Source organism: Amphiprion ocellaris, chromosome 2 (genome assembly GCF_022539595.1).
Source record: "Amphiprion ocellaris isolate individual 3 ecotype Okinawa chromosome 2, ASM2253959v1, whole genome shotgun sequence".
NCBI lineage: Eukaryota > Metazoa > Chordata > Actinopteri > Pomacentridae > Amphiprion > Amphiprion ocellaris.
The window spans coordinates 34,621,384-34,642,909 of NC_072767.1; the positions used below are offsets into that span (position 1 = coordinate 34,621,384).

Sequence of the window (21,526 nt, forward strand, 5' to 3'; positions counted from 1 at the left end):
GTATGAACTGTGGTATGTTTGTTAGTTGTTTTTTTTTTTTTTTTTAATTGTTTTTATTTGTTTATTAAGATGCACCTTAAGGATTGCACTTTTTTTAATTTCGTTGTACTGGTACAATGACAATAAAGGAATTCTATTCTATTCTATTCTATTCTATTCTATTCTATTCTATTCTATTCTATTCTATTCTATTCTATTCTATTCTATTCTATTCTATTCTATTCGTTGCAGCTCTTGTTCCTCCTCTCTAGTTGCCCTTTTCCCGACGGTCCCTGAAGCCCTCACGCTCCCTCCCCCTCTCCACTTGTTCCAGCAACAGTCCCGCAGAACAGAAGTACTAGCATGGCGCTCGGTGCGGTCGGAGTTCCGTTGTCTCGTCTTCTTCGTGTTCGCTTTTACTCCACTATCTGACAGAGGTACGTTTATTTTACACACTGTACGCCTCTAAAGTAAAAGCTTCTCGGTAGTGTTTGTCCTCGGAACACTCTCAGATAAGTAGCTGGTGTGTTTTTTAGTTAGCTTGCTAACTAACGTTACTACGTTAGCAAAGGAGGCAAAAAATTGGGAGATACGGGGCAACAAGAGGAGGAGTCCTGTTTTGGAAGAGGTAAGCTGAATTGTACTTTGTGCTCGAAGTACTTGCAAGTCTTACAGATGAACTGATTTCTCTGTTAGAAGTTGTTTAAACATGTTTTTTCCCTCTTGTGAAAAAAACTCAAGTGTGAATTTAAAGTTCCCCACTTCGTTAGCGAGCGATGTTTGCTATCAAACTTGCTTTAGATTTGCTCTTTAGCGGGTTTAATTCTTCATATGTCCGTTAAAACTCCACTGCGCAGAGTAGCACAGTCGTAAAAAGTCACACAAGTATCAGCACACGTTTTCTGAGCTGCTATGTGTTACATAATATTTACATTTTTCACAGCAGCGTTACAATATATCAGTTTTTGTCATTAAAATGTCATCCTATAATGGCAGCATTTGTAAGATACATTACTAGTGTTGTTTTATTCGTTATTCACAAGTCAGACTGGGTTGATTATATTTTTCGTGTATTCTAGATGTTTTTAAAGGCAAATCACAGTATTTCACTCCTCCATAGTTTTCTGTTTTATAGTCATGTTAACGGTGCAGCTAGTTTAAAAGGCCAGAGGATCCAAGCTCACAGTTATCAGGTGTAATTATCCACCGAAGAGTAAATTAGATTAACTTGACCTGCAATCAATCTTTCTGTAATCCGGTGACAGCATGCAGGGCAGTGTTTACATGCCGTAGTTATCACTTGAATGCACTTTTAAATGTGGCTGATTATGTTTTTTTTGGTTTGTTTTAACAACTGAAGCGACACCACACAGCTTCAGCCATATGTGATGTCTGCCAAACGGATAATACGACCTATTTCTTGTGTATACAGTTGACTCATTTGCATGTCTTGACCTTTTTTTTTTCCACAGCTGATGCAGATGCCATGGCAATAGCCGAGGAATGGGAGTGACGTGACAGCACTTGATCTGCTTCCTAACAAAAACCTACTCAGCACCATGTTTTCCTGCTGAAGTACAGGCAGAACACACAGATAATGGACGAGTCAGTACTGTTGGATTTGCTCGAGTGCCCCGTTTGCCTGGAGCGTCTAGACGCCTCGGCGAAGGTTCTTCCCTGTCAGCACACCTTCTGCCGACGATGTCTTCAAGGCATCCTGGGCTCACGGGGGGAGCTGCGCTGCCCAGAGTGTCGAACGTTGGTGGAGTGTGCTGTGGACGAACTTCCCAGCAACATCCTTCTTGTGCGCCTGTTGGATGGTATCAAGCAGAGGCCTCGAAGGGCTGGTCCCGGGGCGGGAGTCTGCACAAATGGCACGTCTGGAGCCGTTGCCAGAGCACACGGAAGTGGGACCAGGGACCAGGGCACACCAGGAGCACAACCCCAACGGGCTCAGGCTAAGAGCACCCTTGTCCGGGTTAGTATACTAAGTGACTGGAACATGGATCAGTGAGCATGAATCTGTGTTTCCCATTGTTAGGGTCAAGCTGAAACAAAACAGAGAAAATCTGTGTGGATTAAAAGCAGCATGTTGCATTACTGCCTCTCTAATCTTTGCTGCGGATTAACTGTTATCATGGTGATCCGAAAGCCAGCCAGTTGAGTAGCAGGCCAACATTACCAAAGGCAGTAATGTTGAGCACTAAATAGTTGAGCCACTAAGTGATTCTGCTCTCTGCCAGCTGTAGATGGGCTTTTTTTCCCCATAAGAACGGTTGGCAGTTCTTTCTTAGTTGCTGATGTGCCAGAGTCTGTCTTTTACTTGAGATGAGGTGCAGATTCTCCCTGTAAATGTTTGTAAGAAATGCAGGGTGCAACTACAAGGTGGTTGTTTTATCTGCGACACTGAGAGGATTTGCAAAGTATATTTAGCGAAGCAGAGGACAGATGTGAAAAGTCTGTGTTTTGGTAGTTTTATTCACATTGTACCCAATGAAACAGACAACTGTGAAACAGAAAATAACACACAAGGTTCAAGAAACATAGGTTGACAATAATTTGATGTTCTAAATGATATGTGAAAACAACCTATGAATTCAAGTGCTTAAACCAAAAGATGTGTCCTTGCTGGAGTGTGTTAGTGCCATTTTATAGCAATTTATAGCTTTTATCCAAACAAAAGTTGCACTTTTTCTTAATTTACATAGTTTGAAACTCAATATCCAATATGTTACTGATGCTGTGCATTAGGTACAAAACTCTAAATCCCATCTCCTATCTCCTCTCAGCTGCTTAGACTGTTTGGTAAGAAAATATAATGTGTGAGATGTTAACATTAAAAAAATGACGCAAACAATATTGTCTTACACTGAAATTACTCACAAAAAATCTGAGAGAGCAAAAAAATGTGAGAGACCCATGGGCCCCCTCTTTGAGCAGCTCCAGTCTCCATGAAGAGAGGATAGAGTAGATGAAAAGATGTCAAGGTCTTGTGTAGAATCATTGGAATGTCAAAGCGCTGATAATGTATCTGCCTAGCCATGCAGGTATGGAGATCAGAGAACGTGCTGTAAATTGCTACTGGGGGACCCGCCTCATTTGCCAAAGTATCACTTCAGAGGATTTGCACTCATTTTCAAAGCTGTTTGTGCGTTTTGGAATTTCCCTCGTCTCTGAAAAGCCTGTTTGTTGGCAATGAAGAGGAGGTCATTTGAAGCTATGACAATAATACACCTCCTGATGGTTGATTCTGATTCCACAGTGAGGGCATGGAGGGGCACCATACAGCAGCATTGTTTGAAAAATAGTGAAGTGTGTTGAAAAACTGTTTCCTACGTCCACGTTTAGCTTTTCTAAAATCTGTTCAGCCGTCCTAAGGCATTCTGCTGATGACAGAGGACAAGAAGAGACACGGCTGTGCAGGTGTAACATTTTGAGAACATAAAAGGCCGAGATCAAAGCTCTTGCTGATTGCCCAGCCTGATCTCTGGCCGATGCTCCGTGGGGACTTAGCGCTTCACTACCCCTGGGTGACACCCTCAGTCCCGCTTCTTTTTTGTTCATAGTCCGACCCTTAGTTTTGGGGGTAACTTGAAGGCTTGAAGCAGCTCCTCTGGTGCCGCTCTTCTGTTCAAGGCAGAGCTAAGCGTCCAGTTCTTATACTCCCAGAGAATAGCTGGGAAGGGAGAGTGGTGGGACTGCATGACAGATGCACAACAGGGTTTTGTTTCGGGTCGCCTCTGATCCTACTGACTTGACCGACACGTGTGGAGCAGCCAAGAGAGATTGTGAGAGTGTGTGTTAAAGCCACCAGTAACAGAAACTGATGAGTGTTAAGTGAAGGCGTCAGGACCAAAAGGGACAAATGTTTGGTGAGTAACCTTGCACAGTCGGCTCCCTGCCCCTCCTCATACCATCTCCAAGGTTGCGGCAGTTGTTTGACACAACACCCTGGCATTTCTTTATATGAGGGGGGAAAAGAAAAGGCCTGTCTTGAATGTAGTGCTGTGGTCGTCTGGCCCTTTGCAGTCAGGTTGATGAGTCACCTCCATGGTGCTCCGTTACAGGGATGTTTAGTCTTCCTTCTCACCCTTGTTGACTCATATAACATAGTATTTTGTTCGCACAGATTGAGAGCAGATAACCCAGTGGTATTTTGCACGTGAGAGCGAGTAAAGCCATTGGAGCTATCTGAAAGTCAAAGGTCAGGGTTCGGAAGTCATGGCGGTCAGGGGTCGGAGCCAATGAGGGAAAGGGAGAGGAATTAGAGAGATTTCAGTGGATGTCTTCAGTTATCATTGTGTGGTTCTCTGGAGAGTTGAGCCTGCACTCCCACAGTACAAAAATAGACTTTCTTTCGTGATAATTCCTGCCTTTGTCATTAAAGTGTCACTGTTCTTTTTAAACTGTGTCGGATTACGTTTGGAAGTATAATATACAATAATGGTTATGGAAGAAGGATTTGGGCACGCCAGTGTGTGTGCATGTGTGTGTTTGGTTGATGTGAAATGAGACACTGTTCTTTCCTAACCTTTCAGGGATGTAATTAGGTCATTGTCTCTTCTTTGGTAATGCGAGCTTTAGACGAGGATAGTTTTTTTTTTTTTCGTTTTCCTTTTTATAGGCCTCTTGCATTTGAAAGCCTCATCCTTCAGGCATTATTTCTCATTACCTTCAAGTCCACTGAATGGATTCTAAATAAACATGAAGCACAACACAGCCTTCTAATCTGGTATTATTTTTACTGATCGAAGGAGATCGTTTAAAGTCCTGCTACCCAACAGACGTTGCAAAGGTTTTTGTTTCCCAGTTATTTTTGTAATAAAGTTATGTTCAGTCTCCTTTGAAGCTGACTTATTTCTTCAGAGAAAAAGAATGTTGTTTATAGGTTCCTTATGTAGAGATATCTCATTAAAATTCCTCTGTACCTCCCTTGTCTGAGGTCGATGAGTCACGCTGGCCCTCTTTGATGACATCATGCTGTTGTTGAAGCCTTTCCTCTTGGCCGGCTGGCTGACCTCTGCCTGCGCGACAGAACCCCGTCATTACACCCTCACGCTGCCCACATACTGGCAAACACATACTTACTGCTTTCCACTGGGAATTTTTCAAGAGGCCTTTGGTCTATTCATCCCTGCTCTCTCAACACACTCACACTTTTCTCTCGCCTCCTCTGTATTTCCCACGGAGGTCTACAAGTAGATGTGACCTTCTGGACAGTGCACACAGGGATTTTGGAGCCACCTGTAATTTTCTCTTAAGAGCTGTACTGTTTTTTTTCCCATATTTCAGCCCTTTACCTCCTCCCTCCTCGCTGTCTAAATCCAGGCTGGAGCCCGTTGAAGGTCTAATGAGATTAGAGTTTATTAGACAGTGAGTCGGCACTGTTCCCCATTCTCCTCTTACTGCTGACTGCTGACTCTCATTGAGGAAACAAAACACTTTGGATTTAGTGAGGCAAGTTGTGTGTCTGCATCTCCAGTTGCCACTATGCATTTCCACATGTAATAGACCTTAAGTCAGTTTGTTTCTTGTTGACAAGTGTAGATTTTTGGTGCCAGATTGTAACTTATATTTGTAAAATCCTGGCATCTGGAAAATGGGTAGATAATTCAGGTTTTTCCCTCTACTAACTTGTAAATGCGACATAATGAGCCCAGAACATCTATCGTGTATCATTATCCTGTACGGGCTCATGAAAGAATGAAGACTATGCCATGATGCATTGGGAAAAAGGACGTGTACCTGGCCAGGTTGCCAGACTATCACATTACTGACATCATAGGAAAACACAGTCAACCTCAGTTTCACACCTATTTGCAAGTTGCACATTCCTTACTATGATTTGGAACACGTCCAATGAATGAGAAAATAGTTAGTTATGCTCTGGGAAATAACTGTTCTCCACGTATGGGTTTACATAATACCCAAGCAGAAGTTCAAAAGAACCAGTCATGTGATTAAGGTGCAGGCATGGCCTCTTCATTGTAGAGTTTCACTGTTCCCCTGATAAAGAGTGTTTGCACGTCTTTGTCTTTATCAAGATTTTCCAGCCCAGACCTATAGAGGAAAGGACTTTTGTTCAGTCTCTCTTCCCAGACGGAGTAGGATGTTTTGTGCTAGTGTGCGTCTCTGAGGAATGCCATGAGCACTCGCAGGTCACTGTTTCACCTCTAAACACTGGGCCTGTCTAGTCTTGTCCCACTTTCCAACTCACATCCATCTCCTTCAGTATTCCTTTAAATAAAAGTGCATCTTTATGTGAATGTTCTATTTTTTGCTCCTAGACATGGAATGCCCTTCTTTGACTAAAGGTTAATGTGGTGATTGTGGCCCAGGTCTGCCTCTGTTGTATGAATAAATAAGGTCTGTAGTTCAGCTGGTAATCCTGCATGCAATGATGTGCCTCTGCACCTGAAAGCCTCCAGGCAGACTCGGCTCTCTAGCGGTTGTATCTTGTTGCGAGACACTATGTCATCTTCATACTGAGTTCTGACCATCATTTTCTGGACAGTTTGGGCCGTTTAGCTCCCTTTGTGAACTGGTGATTATATTTAACTCAATTGAGTAGGTGTTTCATAAACAAAGATGAGTTAGTGATTGTTGTTTTTTTTTTTTTTTTAAATTCTGGGTGGTCCACCGGCCAAAGTGGCATGTTCACCAATGGCCCACGCCCCTCCGCTTCTTCCAACCATGTCACATCTCCAGCACTGTCTGTCAGCATGACAATTGTAAGGGAAGCATCCATGACCTTCTTTACCACAGTCCTATCACACCTGTGGAGGCTAACAAAAGCCTTTCTTTAGATCTTGTTTCATGTGTGTGGTCCAGTGGCTCTTTGAGGGAAATGTTTTATGAACCAACATCCTCCATTTTCTTTACAGATCACTTTAAGTTGTGCTTGTTGTCATACAATAATTCAAGTTTGCAAAGTCAGCAGTATGAAATGTTGTCTAACCTGGCTTCTGTGTGTTTCTATGTGTTTACACCAAACAGTTTAACAAATGTTTTCAGTAGCTTTTATCCTTTTGATGTTTTGTCAGCTGTTTGACAGCTTGTGTCAAATTGAACCCCTCCCCCAATATTCCCAAGATACCTCTAATACCTGCCTGGCCTTAACAGAGCAGTTTGACCTCTCACCCTATGTTGTGATTGGTGGGCCAGCATCAGTCATCCATGGACCGTTTGACTGTTGGCTTGTTAAGTGTTTAGTTCCCATCCCTTAAGGCAGAATCATGATTTGCTCTGAGTTTTGTTTTCAGTTGTTTGACCTCTGGATCCCGGTGCTGTTACTGGCTCTCGATACATCTTCAAGTAGCAGCGACTGCCTTGGGCTCACCTTGCTGCTGCTTGAGGGTTGTGTGGTCCCATATTTTAAATGTGTTCTTCGGATCTCGGGCCTTGTTTCTGTAAAATGCTATTCTGCTATGTGCTGGAAAGTTTCCTGTTTTTATTTGAGGCCCGGAGGTGCAGTTAATCTGTGTTTGTCCCCTGAGTGACATCTTTGTCTCAGCTATGAGACGGCAGAGAAGATAATCAGAGCATGAAGTTTAGCATTCTTCAACTAGCAGTGATTATAAAATTGTTCTGACCTCTCGTAAAGACACTCTGTTACTTTCCATCCACTTTTTATGTGCCATTGTTTTCCATTACACATTCATTTACAGTCAGAACAGTAGCAATGATCAGACGAGGCCACTCCCTGTAGCACAACTTTATAGTCAAGCTTGTTTGCCACAAGTTATTTGGATGACATAAAGTAAAACTGGACTGATGTGAATAAGCCTGTCACAATTATTATTTTATCACATGATCGCAGATGATTAGGGATTTGCATAGTTGTTGGAATTGTTTAAATTCATCTGTATAAAAACAGCTGGATGAAATGTAAGATAAACGTCATGCTTCCATCACTAATTACATGTTGTTTTCTGCTATATCCACCCCACTATCTGAAGCAATAGTTTAATGGAACCATCAATTTTTGTCAAGGTGCTTAACGTCTAATATTTGACTGCCTGCATTTCGAATATCAGTATCTCAAAAGAATCTTGTACAAGGACCTTTTCTGTTTGGAACAGCCTCCCAGAAAAGGATAAAGTCTGATACGAACAGGACGTTTTATACAGTATGGTGAAATGTGATTGGTTATAAAACACAAACATATAATTCAAACATTGAAATGTGGCTAAAGGTGGGGATAAACCGTGGTTTAGACTTAGCTCTCCCTTTAGTTGATGCACAGAGATGTCCATATCTCTTGGCACACGATTCATCCAATCCCCAGGAGCTGCACCCTGTGAGAAGAACCCTCCTGCAAACTTTTCCACGCTTTCTACCAGTTAGTATTATTCTATTGTTAGCTGAGATGTGATGTAGCCATTAGTGGTATCTCATAGGGAGGATGCAGGTGTCCTTTAGGGAGGATTATTATGGTTTTCTCCCTCAAACAACCTTGAGTTAGCAGTGCCAGTACAATTAGTTGGTACATTATAAGGAAATGCTGTGTATCAAAGCCAAAGCTCTATCTTTGTTAGTGTGTGTGCATGTGTAGAAGAAGAACCATTTTTTTTGTAAGCGGCTGTAACTTTCCAGCCTGACCTGTCTGTGTCCATCAGAGCTTGGCGTTAGTGCTTAGTTCCACCTCTTCCCTTTTAAAGGTCAAGCACAGCACAACTCATGCATTCATTGCACATTAAATGGTTTTTATCAATATTGTAACACTCATATGTAATATCGATGTCAGTGTTCAGTTAGTAGTACCTTAAAAAATAAATCCTGACATGCCGCAGGTGACATCTTCTAAATTTGTTAGTCCAACACTCCACAGCACAAAAGCATTCAGTTTAGAATGATCCGTGTAACTCAGATAAGCAGAAAAACCTTCATAATTGCTGTAACCCTGGAGTATTTGGCAATTTTGGTGGAAAAAAATTACTTAAAGTATCTTTTAATTGGCAAAATAGTTGCAAATCAATTTTTTCTGTTCTGATTTAATAGTCAATGAATTCTTTGATATCTTTTCTAGTACAGATGGTTAAAAATAGTAATAATCTATATTGTATTTTTGAGAGAAAATTTCACAAAATCTTCAAAACCAGGTTACTGGAAATCTGTGTTCTCAGTTACTCCACACGTGTGGGGTCTCTGTTGCGGACAGCGTGTGATTAATTATTGAAGAGGACTTGAATAGGAGAGAGCACTGACAAAGACCTGGGTTGAGGTGGGCTTTCAGCCAAAATATGCATTTTGCACTCACATCCTGCTACAAGCACTGACTAGAGAATTACATTCACTCTCATATCCCATCGTAACTGCTCTGATAAGAGACAAATGTACTTTGAGCCCATTTGTTTCACACAAATGCACACACGCCTAGTCGTCTATGACTTTGGCCTGACAAAACCAGGGCAGTGTTTGCTTTAATGAGTCACAGACTGATTTTAGAGCCATGAGGGCCCATTATACGGTGCACACCCCCACAAAAACACAGGTGTGTAGTGAGTACACAAACAGACATGTGGCAACACCATGTTGAAATGTCAGCTTGAGTTCGAGTCAGCCGTATTTCTGCTCTGCATGGTAGAAGGCTGTGATATTCATGCTGATTATGTCAAGAAGAGGCCAATTTTCTCCTGTGTATCTGGACACCCTGCAGTATCTGCATACGTCTCTCCTTTTTTCACAGTTCTTAATGGTATTACAGCAGGCAGAGTAACCAAAGCAACCTGGGATTTTTTAAGTGTTTGTAAAGAGTCTTTGCAAACAGAATGACCTCATTGTCAAATTTCCAATAAGCCCTGCCCATGTGTTTTCCTCAAACAGCCAATTTGGTCGTGACCAGTAAATCCCACGAAAACCACAGATTTCTTATTAATACTCATTTTCTAAACGCACAATGCTGTAGAACTGTACAATAATAGACAAAATTCTTATCATGATTATTTTGACCAATGTCTACATAAGCTATTCCCTGTTTTCAGAGTTCATCACAGTTGATATTTTTTATTCAACTGGGGGAAGCCAAAGTCATTATTATAAACAGTATTCAAAAAATTGTGCAGCCCTACTAAAATTAGTATTTTAGTGTTTAATATCTGCTGCTTAATTGCCTCTGGCCATTATGTCTAGCTGGGATCAACTAGGACAGCGTTTCTATGTCCCAGTGGCACAAGTAAGGCAAGCTAAATTAGTGTTATCAATTACTGAATGATAACAGTGTGCTGATTAATGATGAAGAAAATTATTAAAATTTTGCGTCCCTAGCGTCCAGCCACATATTGTTCTCTCCCTTTACGACACCTGTGTGAGTCTGGATTGGTCTTAGGTCCGTGCCTGTACCAGTAAGTTTAAAAAATGTGCTGATTGGCCCCTGATTCCGATCTTTAAAATTGCTTCCAGACATCTCTACTGAAAATATGAAGTGATGTCTTTTGATCCTTCACATTTCTTAAGTCCAATCTTAAATGTATTTGTAAAGCTTAGGTGTGAAGCCTCAGAACGTACACAAACTAGTTATAGCAGAAAGTGCTGTGATATTGAAGTAGAGTTCTGTTATTGTCTAAACATTCAGTGCTTTGCAGAACAAGAAACGAGAAAGGGCTGCTTGTTTGTGCTCCAGTCACATAGCATTCAGTGGATATAAAAGAGAGCTAGCAGTTACATGTTACATCTGGACTGAGTCAAGGCTGGAATGGACAAACACACTCACACTTTCTTAAGAAAGTGAAAATGGTCAGTGCTGTGCAGCTTCTAGAGTCAGAGAACAGATGCAGTGTTTGTGTGTTGGCCCTTTTCCAGGACTGTGTCAATATCCTGGCTTTGTTTGTCCACTGTAGAGGAGTAGAAATACCAGCCAATGCAAGCAAATGTCTTCAGTTGCCTACTAGTCTGAATGATGTACAATAGGACAATTGAAAGATAAGCAGCCATATGAGAGACAGTCAGACATCTGACAAAGATAACTGTGAGACAACAGACAAGCAGCGACTGTAGCAGTTTTGATTTGAGATTCAGATTCAGTAGGTAGTTGTCCAGTTCTTTGTCAGATTTCCCCTCAACTTGCAACACCCTGTGTAAATCGAAGTCAGCGTTGCAGAGCAGAGCAGGTGGCTCACCCTGAATGAGTAAGAGGAACAAAAGGCCACAGACACTGCATGCTTTCACCAGCACAGTGGAGAGTAATGTGAGGAAATGCTTAGTATTCAGCTCATATTGACTAGTACTCAATACACAGATACTGTGACATTTGTGGACTAATCCCTCTGTAGCTTGGATACAACTTAACTTCCTATGCGTGACGCCTTTCATAGCGCTAATCCGGGTTATTAATCGCGATTATTAAATACATGACAAAAGATCCGTCTAAGCTTACAGTCTCATTACTCTTTGAATTAATGCTTTTTATCCAAATATTGTATTGACTGATGCTTAGTCAGTTATTGTCAGTGGTAATACCTAAAAATGTTTTCATACAGCTGCAGGAGGCAACATTAGCTCTTTTTCAATCCAGAGTATTTGATTTGTTATACAGAGTAATCAAATGCTGTATAATTCTATTATGTTGCCACCAACTTGCACATAAATCTAGCTGTTTCTAGACTGATAGTTGATGTGGTCTATAAAGCTTTACATACAGGCTGTGAAAAATTTGCAATATTTAACAGATTGTCATCTGTGACCCATCAGTTGTGTACCTCAGTGTTCTCTTTTCCCAGTTGTTCGTGCTTTACTAAATTAGTCCGGGTTTCTGACCAAATGTCTCTGTGTCTGTGCCACAGAACCATATTATAGGTTCAGGAGGGCAAGCCTTGCTTCCTCTCCGTGCCCCATTTTCTTTTCAGTCTTTGATCTCACACTGTTTCTCTGCCCATTTCTTTCTAACTTGCACTTTGCTTCCTCACTCACTCTGAAATGTGAATAGGTTCCTGTGAGAGCAACTGTTAAGCCCAGTGTATGAACTGGCACAGAGTTAAAGAGTTCTCTTCTTTCAGTTTTTAGTTCAGACAGGCTGACTGGGTGATCCAAGGGCCACCCAGAACCAGCCTCTACCCCTCATCTGGGGCCCGCCAGGTAAAGAAAGCAGCCCGTACTCATAAGGCTACACAAAGAGATGTGCCAGTTCATGTGCAAGTGGTTTTATGTAATTGCATTTTTACAGTCGAGCCCACACTCACACCCAAACGCACGAGAGCTTCATGAAAACCGCATGCGTGACAGCTCTGCACAGTGTGGATACGCTCTTCCAAAAATCCATACTCCCTTCCTGCTAAAATGCTTTCCCTCTGGTGACTAATCTGTAGCTTACAAACTGCACTCAGCACAGAATCGACTTGATTGTATGTCCAAGTGTTGAAGGTTTTTATAAACCCCACCACCGTCGGCACCGACTTAATACAGAAATCCCAGTGTAGTTCCTGGTTTTGCACATGGCAACCTTATGGGGCCTGTACCCCACCTCCAAAGAAGGATGACTTTGATCATTCTCTAGCACCCAGATTCCCATGAACCCTCAGGGGATAGCTAAAGGTCAGGAACTGGCAGTAAACTGCAGACTGGTGGGGTCAGTGAGTGGTTACTCCTGAAATGTGTTTTGTAACCTGTACTCAGGGGAATAGAAGACATTGTCTCTTTCAGTAAATACATATAACTGACAGATGCCTTTGGTGACCTACGAACATGGAAGAACATGAGGAGGAACAGGAGGAGAGTTTCAAGGGCTTTTGAATGCTTCCTGTTCTTCTCACATGTGATCCAAGCTTCCATCTGGCCTCCAGACTGCTCTGAGTGTTTTTCTGCCTGTAGACTAATGTGTGGGACCTCATTTGGTATGTAGCGAGGGAAACAAACAAGCACAGTGAGTAGAGTAGGGTTTGGAAAGCTTGAATGATTTATCGCCTGTTTCCCTCCCTGCAAAATGTAGTCAAATAGATAAACTATTCTACACCAGGGCTGAATATTATGAACTTTGATTTCTGCTTGTAGCTCTGGCTTGCCATTTAGCCAAATATCTGTTTTTGGCTAATCCAGTAAAGTCAGTCTTGGGGAAGAACAATTTATCCATTTCATATGGAAACTGCAATTTGAAACATGATGTGGATTTTAAATTATGTCCAATACTATATTTTAGTTTTATTAATGCTGGCAGATTGAAACTTTCATGGATTGTCAATGATCAGTGTATTAAACGTGTTGGCTGTGTTTCGACCAACATAAGCTCAGTCGTGTTATTTAATAGCCACAACTCGTACATTTTGCAGTACGCCTGACCCAGCGTTTATTCATGCTGTCTTGTTTGTGTGACAGTCACGCTTTTGATGATATCTCGTGGTAATGCTTCATTCCATTTGAAATCTATTACACGGTGAATACTCAACCAAAACTTGACTTTATAATAACTATATCACAAATGGTAATCACAGTGTCTGTCAAAAAAAATCATTTCAACCCAGTCAGTACCTAACAAATTAATTTGACACATTGTTGTACAAATCTTCAGTATTGCTATGAAACAAAAATTATTTTATAGATCTACAAAATCTCTGGCAGTGGATACCTGTTGCTTTACACTTCATTTCAGTTCAAGTTGACACTTAAGCTTGGTTGATAGCTGGTCATTATGACTTTGTTTAGCGACATCAGGAATGGTGCATGCTATACCAAGCACATCAATTCCTCAATACCTTTCCAATTTATTTATTGTTTTTGTGTTGGGTTGATTTTGTTATCCCCAAACAGACAACTAGCTTTTTTTTCTTGTCCCCAGTCTTTATGCTAAGCTAACTGGCTTCTGACCACAGCCTCATATTTGGCACACAAACTCGTGAATGGCATTGATCTTTTCAGCTAAGTCTTGGCCAGAAAACAAGAAAGGCACATTTTCCCAAAACATCTAAGTGTGTCTTTGAGGTGATAGCCCATTTACTTCACCAATGCCCTGGGCCCCTATCATTGCACCCTCTCCCTTAACTGGACACTGGCTGGATTTTGAATGACTCTCTTTCATAAGATTCACTGCACTGTCAAGAGACCCATAAATAGCCAAAAAAGTGCTCCTGTGTGGAGTTTCCATAGAAACCAGAGAATGGAAGTTTTCCTTTTGTCTCAGTCTGAGAGGGAGACAACAGCTTCAGATGAGTAAACTGCGTCATGAGGTTCTGCTGTGACAAGCGCTCATCTGAAGGTCCCTGTGTGACACTCTTATTCTCATGTCAGTGAATGTTTGGCATGTCCTACTTTTTTTACTTTCTGTTTATTTTTTCTTCGGTTGAATTTCATTGGTGCCCCTATGTTGAGCCTTCCAATACCTACTGGCTCCATCCCATTACGTTCTGATGGGGCTGCTGTTATTTTGTCCAACAATGGACAAAATATTCCAGCTAAATACAGACCTTTGAGAAAGATCTTTGAGAAAGAAAGGTCTTTCTCAACAAAAAAAGAAAGACCCATTAATTTCAAAATTGGCCGCCAACTGCTGATATGCTTGCATTGGTGTCTACCACTATTTGGGAAAGAGTCTGATGGCGTCAGATCAGTGTTTCCCATACACTCATTTATTTGTGGTGACTTGCCACAATATCAGCATTGACCACCACAAATTGATTGCCTATTTTTTTACTTTTTGAAATGACTTAAACCTCGTTTCAATACAGCGCTACACCCTGTTTCTCTCTCTTTCTCACATACTAACAACATCTGTGAACATCCCCTCCTCTCTGGCACACTCTGGTCAAAACATGCTTGGGAGGAATGGTTGTTGTGGCATTTCCCTACAGAACAGAATCAATACGAACTTGACGAATCATTAGTATCATGACGCCTCAGCACAAATTTGTCCAAAAGTGATGCGTTCAAGTGTGATAAATGAATCTACGATACCTGTTCCTACCACAGTGTCACCTCACACACTCACCATATCAAATATGTTAATGAAAGCATGTATGGTGCTGTGTTACCTTTCAAGTTCTGCAACCTCTAATTGTGGCTGAGGAATTTTATAGTTTTCAGCTTGCAGTCTTTACTAACATGGTTTGTAGAAACATGGTTTCCCAAAATTACTATTTGCATACCACCATAACAACCGAATATTCGGATATTCGGGTCCAGCCCTAGTCCAAACACTGTAGGAAGTACTAAATTCTCCAGAAATGCCGTGCTGTCCATTAGCACACCTCAAAACTAATCATATTTGCTCAGTGCTATAGCCTAATGTATAAATCACTGTTATATCATCAGTTATAGCATTTCAGAAACTTCCATGGGAGCCCCATGTGTTTTTCTTTATCCAATATGAGGCAAAGCAGACCATCATATACCTGTTGTAGCATGAACAGAACTACGCGTGTCCTCTTTCAAAGTCTGCATCGGTCACTTGTGTACTTGGTTAGGTTTGCTGATGAAAATGGTCTTATGCTGGCTACTGATTTTTCTGAATTTGATCTGGCTGCCTTTTGTCTTCCCCTCTTTATTACTGTATAGTACAACAAGAATCCTTCAGCTTTTTTAGACAGTGCAGGGAACCCATGAAATACATCAGCCCTACAGTGGTCATTAAAAAGGCCATTAGGAATCAATTAAAAGTAATGCAGCTCTAATGGAATCAAGATGTGTCCATGTCCTGAGAATGTTTTGCTCCCATCATGCGTCAGCTCATGTGCTCCAGTGCTGGTGGCGGGATCTTCAATAAACAGCAACTTGGTAATGAACAACAAATGTCCAATGACCACCTGGTCAGTGTGGCAGATGCAGCTTGTGCTCCCTCATGTAGAACGTCAGGCATGTCCTGCCCTGGAAATGTTTGTAGGGCAAAGCAGACAGACAAACCCCTCCTGCACACACTGTTTTGGCAGTAGTACCCCTTGCTCGTTCTCCACTCCCTGCTGAGATTCTGAAGGTGTCCATATGGGAGTGGAGACATGTCTGGCACTTACACATAGGGGGTAAAGGTTTCTGTCTACTGTGGTTACACACAACCCTTGAACTGCTGACAGAGCAAAAGTTACCTGTATTCTTGGTGTGTTAGCTATAAAGACAAGTTATTTCTACAGGGGCAGCAAAGTTTATTCATACTATGTTTGGTATTTGCACAGGTTATTTTCATTTTGTTTTCTAGCTGCTTGTCTGAAACGATCTTCTAGCAGAAGGCCGATTATCATTTATTTATTTGTTTTTGTCTTGGAAACATGTGGAAGGAAAAGCTGTTAGGACAGCTATACCATTTTTACCTAATCTTGCCTTTGTAACATTGCATGCATGCATACATTGTGTTTTTATGCTTGTCTCCTTGCTGGTTGTTGACATTCGGCTGTGCTGTAGAGCACAACACTTTGGTAATTCAGTTATAATCCAGTGTTGTGGAAGAGAACACTTTAACAGCTAAATCCCTTTAGCTCACAGGCCTAATTGCATTATCTGCAATACAGGAGTAATTGCACACACCAGCTGATGCTCTGCACATTGGATCTAGTCTCTCTTTGTTTATCTGTCTGTACATCTCCGAAACACAACCTCTGGTAAGTTAACAGCTTTCACACTCTTTGCTGCAAGTTCAAATGAAAAGTTTCACAGAGGTTGCAATTTTTCAATAGTGACTTTATTGCCTGTTACATCCTAATGCTGCAGTGGTAAATTTAACTCTTTTCGTGATCTTTTGAACCAGATTTTCTGTTACAAGGCAAATTAAGTTTAGTTTAGCTATCATGAATACATGTTTCAGTTTAAAACAAATGATTGTTAGATCTGTCTTGTGATAGCAATGACCAATACTAGAATCCCAACAACCTAAAATGTGATCTGAAGAGGTTGTGCCTATTTAATTAACTGGTGTGTCTCATTACTCAAAACATTATTTTAAGTATTTGCCACAGCGTTTTTATGGCAGTTGAAATAATCACCAGTTGCAGCCTTATATTATACATGCTACTAGATTAAAAAGATTTGTTTGCTGCAGAGTGTTATCTTATTTTAATAATGACACTTTTTGTTAGTATAGGTGGAAAATGTAATGATATAGTCAAAGACATTGTTTCACATAACCCTCTTGTGGCCTGCAGACTGCCTTTTGGTTCCCTGGGGTTGAAGCGGCATGGTGCTTCTGTTGATAACCGTGTATAATAAATCTTTTAAGAGGTTTGAATTCATTAGATGTCGTCTGCATACTCTCATTAGAGTAGCAACAGTCTGATACAGCAGCCCAACAGTGGCTTATGCTGCTGTATAATTACTTCCATAAGCTTTCACCACAGATGTTGAGAACAATCAAAGAGGTGGAGTGAAGAAAAAAGTCTTTGAAAAATCTGATGCTGTTGTTTCTCGTGGCTCTCTGGCATTGGAGCTTAAAAACAGCTTTTTCTGTTAGACTGGTTCATACAGAGATGTACACTGTTGGAGTCTCATCCTTCCCCCCGGGGAGGGGTTAAAAGCAATAAAAGCTAGAACGATCTGTGTGCACTTGTGTGTTTATGTAATGTGTGTGTTTTGGACTTTTTTATAGCATTCATGTGGTAGAAGCTCTTTAGCTCTCTTCTGTATGTTCCCATTAGAAGTGCAGCTTCCCATGTTCTCCAGGGGGATGTTTGGTCAGGACTGATGGTGCCCGTTTATGAAGGTCCACTGCAGACACAACAGCACCGTCTCCATGGATGCACACCGGATATTAACCCCTCCAGCTATTACCCACACCGAATTTTACTCCGTCTTTCTCACCCTCACCGACTCTTGCATACACAGTCCTCTACATCAGTCTCTTGATTTTCTCTCTCTCACTACATTAAGTCAAGTGAAACATGGAAATGTAACTTTGCTGACAACCCCTCTTTTATGAGGCCAGGACAGGGAGATCAAAACCATCTGAGAAGTAGGCAGCAAGGAGTGTGGGACCAAAACATCTTTCATTGTCAGGAGTGAGTTGGTTCTTTGTTGTCCAATAATAATTCTAATTTGGTAGATATAAGTAGGGATACCTTGACCAATCTCACCTAAATGCTCTAACTAAACAACAGGGCATATTGTCCAAGTACAGCATTTTGTGCATGCAGAACTTTATTTACTAACATATTTCATGAGTACAGTCACTTTTACCAAGTGCAGAAGTAATTGCATAACATGCCATGATTATGGGCACTGTGCTACTACTGCAGGTTTTATTAAGTCTTGGCCCTGGTGTACAGACCAGTGCTTGCAAATGTCACAGTTTCAAGTGGACAAGCATTTCATATTTACCATGTAAATAGATCCCATTGGTTTTGTGTAGCTTGAACCTGTTCTGTCATTTGAAACAGAAATGGCAGAGCTTTCACTTGCATTTGCATTTTCATCACGAAAGTCCCTGCCAGGCCTGGGTGGGCTCAAAAGCCCTGTTTTCCCCTGAAAGGAGGCCCAGTTCCAGTGCAGTGTGCAGGGGGCTGCAGTACCCCTCCTCTTTTTCTCCCCACAGGCTAGACCAGCAGAGCCAGAGAGCGATTGGCTCTGTGCTTCAGGCTGTGTGATTCTCTGCAGCAGGGTAATGTCACCCTGGCTCACCATCACAGCTCATTCTGTACTTTTATTCTCCTCTGAGCCTCTAAACGGTTCATTAGCCTTTAACAAGACTGCAGAGCTTGCTCAAAACCTTGCTTTAACCCTTCTGTCTCTCTGACTTTCTTTCTCACTTTGCCAGTGTCTACTTTTAGACATTTCCTTATCACAGTCTGTATTTTATGTCGATTGTGCTGTCTCGGAGTTCACAGCCAGTCTGTTAGTAGTGTTTGTGATTCTGATCACTGCAAAGGGTGTCCTACTGCAATGGGAATAGTGGGGGGTTGTTTGGACTGAAGCCTTCCTCATGGACACCCTCCCTGAATAGAGAACATTGATGCTTCTCTATCCTGCTACTCCCCCTTACTCGCTGTCCTTCTTTCCCTGGATTGTCGTTCCCTGAATGAGCCTTTCAGTACTCTAGCAGGCTGAGATGCAAAACCTTCCTCTGCGAGATAAAGGGACCGGGTTCTGGGCCTCGTGAAGCCGGTAGCCAGCTACTCACAACCAGTAAAGCTCACACTGTAGCTGTGAGCACATGACATAGACCTTTTTGTTATATATAGTATTAGAACACATACTTGTTGCATTTCCCAATATGGGTCTGGTTTTCTGTTGATTCAAGAATTAGAAGACTTAACAAACTCGGGATGATGATGATTAATTGTTACTTGAATGTTTAATCTATTTAAAATGTATTAACACATAAGGCAGTAAACAAGGTACTTGATTGTTTATTGTTAAATGAGATGGAGTTACAGGTGTGTTTGTTGACCACCTGTATCGGTTGCATACAGCGAGTGAACCTTCCCGCTGTCTAACTGCTTAATACGGCAGTCATGTTGATGTACTCTGGAGCATAAAGTTGTGAAAAAGGTGGCTGTCTGGTTTAGCTAGCTCCTTCACACTCATGCTAATGCTAAACTACATTTTTCAAAAGCTGATACAGATCGGAAGCTGAATGTCTGTCAGCAGACACACTGCTGAGGTTCAGGAGCAGCAGCACTCTGATTACCTGCTTCCAACAACATCAAAGCATTGAAGAGAATCGCCAATGCTCTGCTCTGAGTATAAATACATTTTAGAGGTGGCAGTAAACACTGACAGATTTCCTGGACTGATAAAGCTGCTGCAGCAGTGTTTGTTGACATCTGTTCTAGCTGAGCAGCTGTTTATAGCAGCTGGACTAACATTAACTACAATGAATAAGCCAGTCCATCGTGTAGATTAGGTATGAGGATTATTTTGATATCAAACAGCTCTGAGGAGATAAATTTGCAGATTTCCATTGCAGATTATTTATTGTGGAGGACTGGAGCTTGTTTTCTATATTCAGTACTTTGGATTTTGTTGGGTCGTTCATTAAACAACAGTTTTAAATGAAGTCTTTATTTCTTGCTGATTAATTAAAAATTAAAGTAACCCGATGTTTTCCTTATTTGCTTCTCAAATATCTGAAGTGACCAAGGTGATTTTGCAGCTAACAATGGTGAAAAATTATCATGTGGAAAAATGTTTGCTGTATTTTATGCATTTCAATAATTAATCGATTATTAATTGTTAACTTGGCCACCTAATAGTAAAATATGCATCCTTCCTGTGAACATTGGATCATTGCAAACTTTTTGCCATGTCTATTTGTACTTCAGTTTGAATATCTTCCATTTCTCAGTACTCTGGAACTCTCTTATCACGTAACAAAATTAACAACACAACTCTACTTTTCTTTCATTTTGTCACTTTGTTAGTGGGACTTTACTCAAAGATGATGGCCATGCAAAATTAGTATGTTGTGCAAAAGAGGGATGTGGCCTTTATTTTTTCTATCTGTATGTCTTAATCTGATTCCTATCTTCCTCTCACTCTGGTTTCAGGGTGTACCTCAGCTTCCCTGTGCCAAGGCGCTCTACAACTACGACGGCAAGGAACCAGGAGACCTCAAGTTCAGCAAAGGTGACATCATCATCCTGCGCCGGCAAGTGGACGAGAATTGGTACCATGGTGAGATGGGAGGAGTCCACGGCTTTTTCCCCACCAACTTCGTCCAGGTCATCAAGCCGCTGCCGCAGCCGCCGCCTCAGTGCAAAGCTCTCTATGACTTTGAGCTGAAAGACAAAGAGGCCGACAAGGACTGCCTGCCCTTCTCCAAGGTGAGTCACAGTAGCGATGCAACCCCCACACTTCTGCCACATGGTCAATGTAGTAAAACAAAAATACCTCTCATTACAGTGACACTCTGTCTTCTAAGCATTCATTTTCTCAAGCTATGTGTGTTTTAGAATGTCAGGGTTGTTAAACGCCCAGAGAAATGGTTTAGATTTTCAGCCAGGCTTCTTGATGAACAGCTGTAATTAGGCTGCAGAGAATGAATGCCACATACAGTGAGGCATGGCTTAACTACAATAATTAAGCGGCTGTGTCTGTCCAGCTGTTGGGTCATACGTCGATGTTTTTGTATTCTGTCATCAGTTTATATGCATCACGAGCAAAAACAGAAACAAGCTTACTAAGTAGTTTTCCAAACACAGCCCCATGCCGTAGACCCCGGTGTTTTCACTCTTGGGCATTTTCCATTTAATAAAGCATTGTTCCCACCTCATTATTTCTGTTTAGTGTTTGTTCCTCGAGGATCAGCAACACACTTACTTCACATTATCCTTAATTACGTTTTTCATCATGTGTCGAATTTTAGGATGATATCCTGACAGTGATCCGCAGAGTGGATGAAAACTGGGCAGAGGGAATGCTGGGAGATAAAATTGGAATTTTTCCCATCTCATATGTGGAGGTAAAAAAAATAACTGCTATATTTGTTGGGGTTTTTTTTTTTTTTTGGTGTCACAAATCATTGGTGGAACAAATGTCTTGTGAGGATCAGCAAAGTTCCAGTATCCCTTGAAAGTAGTCTTTATTCCTCATACATCCAGTAATATATGTCTAATACTTCTCTTCCTTTTGAAATGCTTATGTGTTTCACAGAATCACTAAACACGTCTTTGAAGATTTAGTCAGTCACAGTCCCTCTGCAGGGCTC

General features: G+C 41.4%; 1 protein-coding gene across 2 annotated transcripts in view; it reads left to right on the plus strand.

Annotated features, from left to right (window-relative positions):
- The first annotated feature begins 286 nt into the window (after nucleotides 1–286).
- sh3rf1 (SH3 domain containing ring finger 1) overlaps nucleotides 287–21,526 on the plus strand; it is a 34,860-nt gene continuing 13,620 nt past the window's right edge. Inside the window, exons 1-4 of one of the 2 annotated variants that reach the window (XM_023266850.3) lie at nucleotides 287–416; nucleotides 1,452–1,957; nucleotides 20,367–20,642; nucleotides 21,185–21,280. In XM_023266850.3, the coding sequence (XP_023122618.1) occupies nucleotides 1,577–1,957; nucleotides 20,367–20,642; nucleotides 21,185–21,280 (753 nt within the window). In that variant the 5' untranslated portion in view covers nucleotides 287–416; nucleotides 1,452–1,576. Of the gene's footprint in view, nucleotides 608–1,451; nucleotides 1,958–20,366; nucleotides 20,643–21,184; nucleotides 21,281–21,526 lie in introns of both variants that reach the window. The other variant, XM_023266861.3, reaches the window with a different exon arrangement.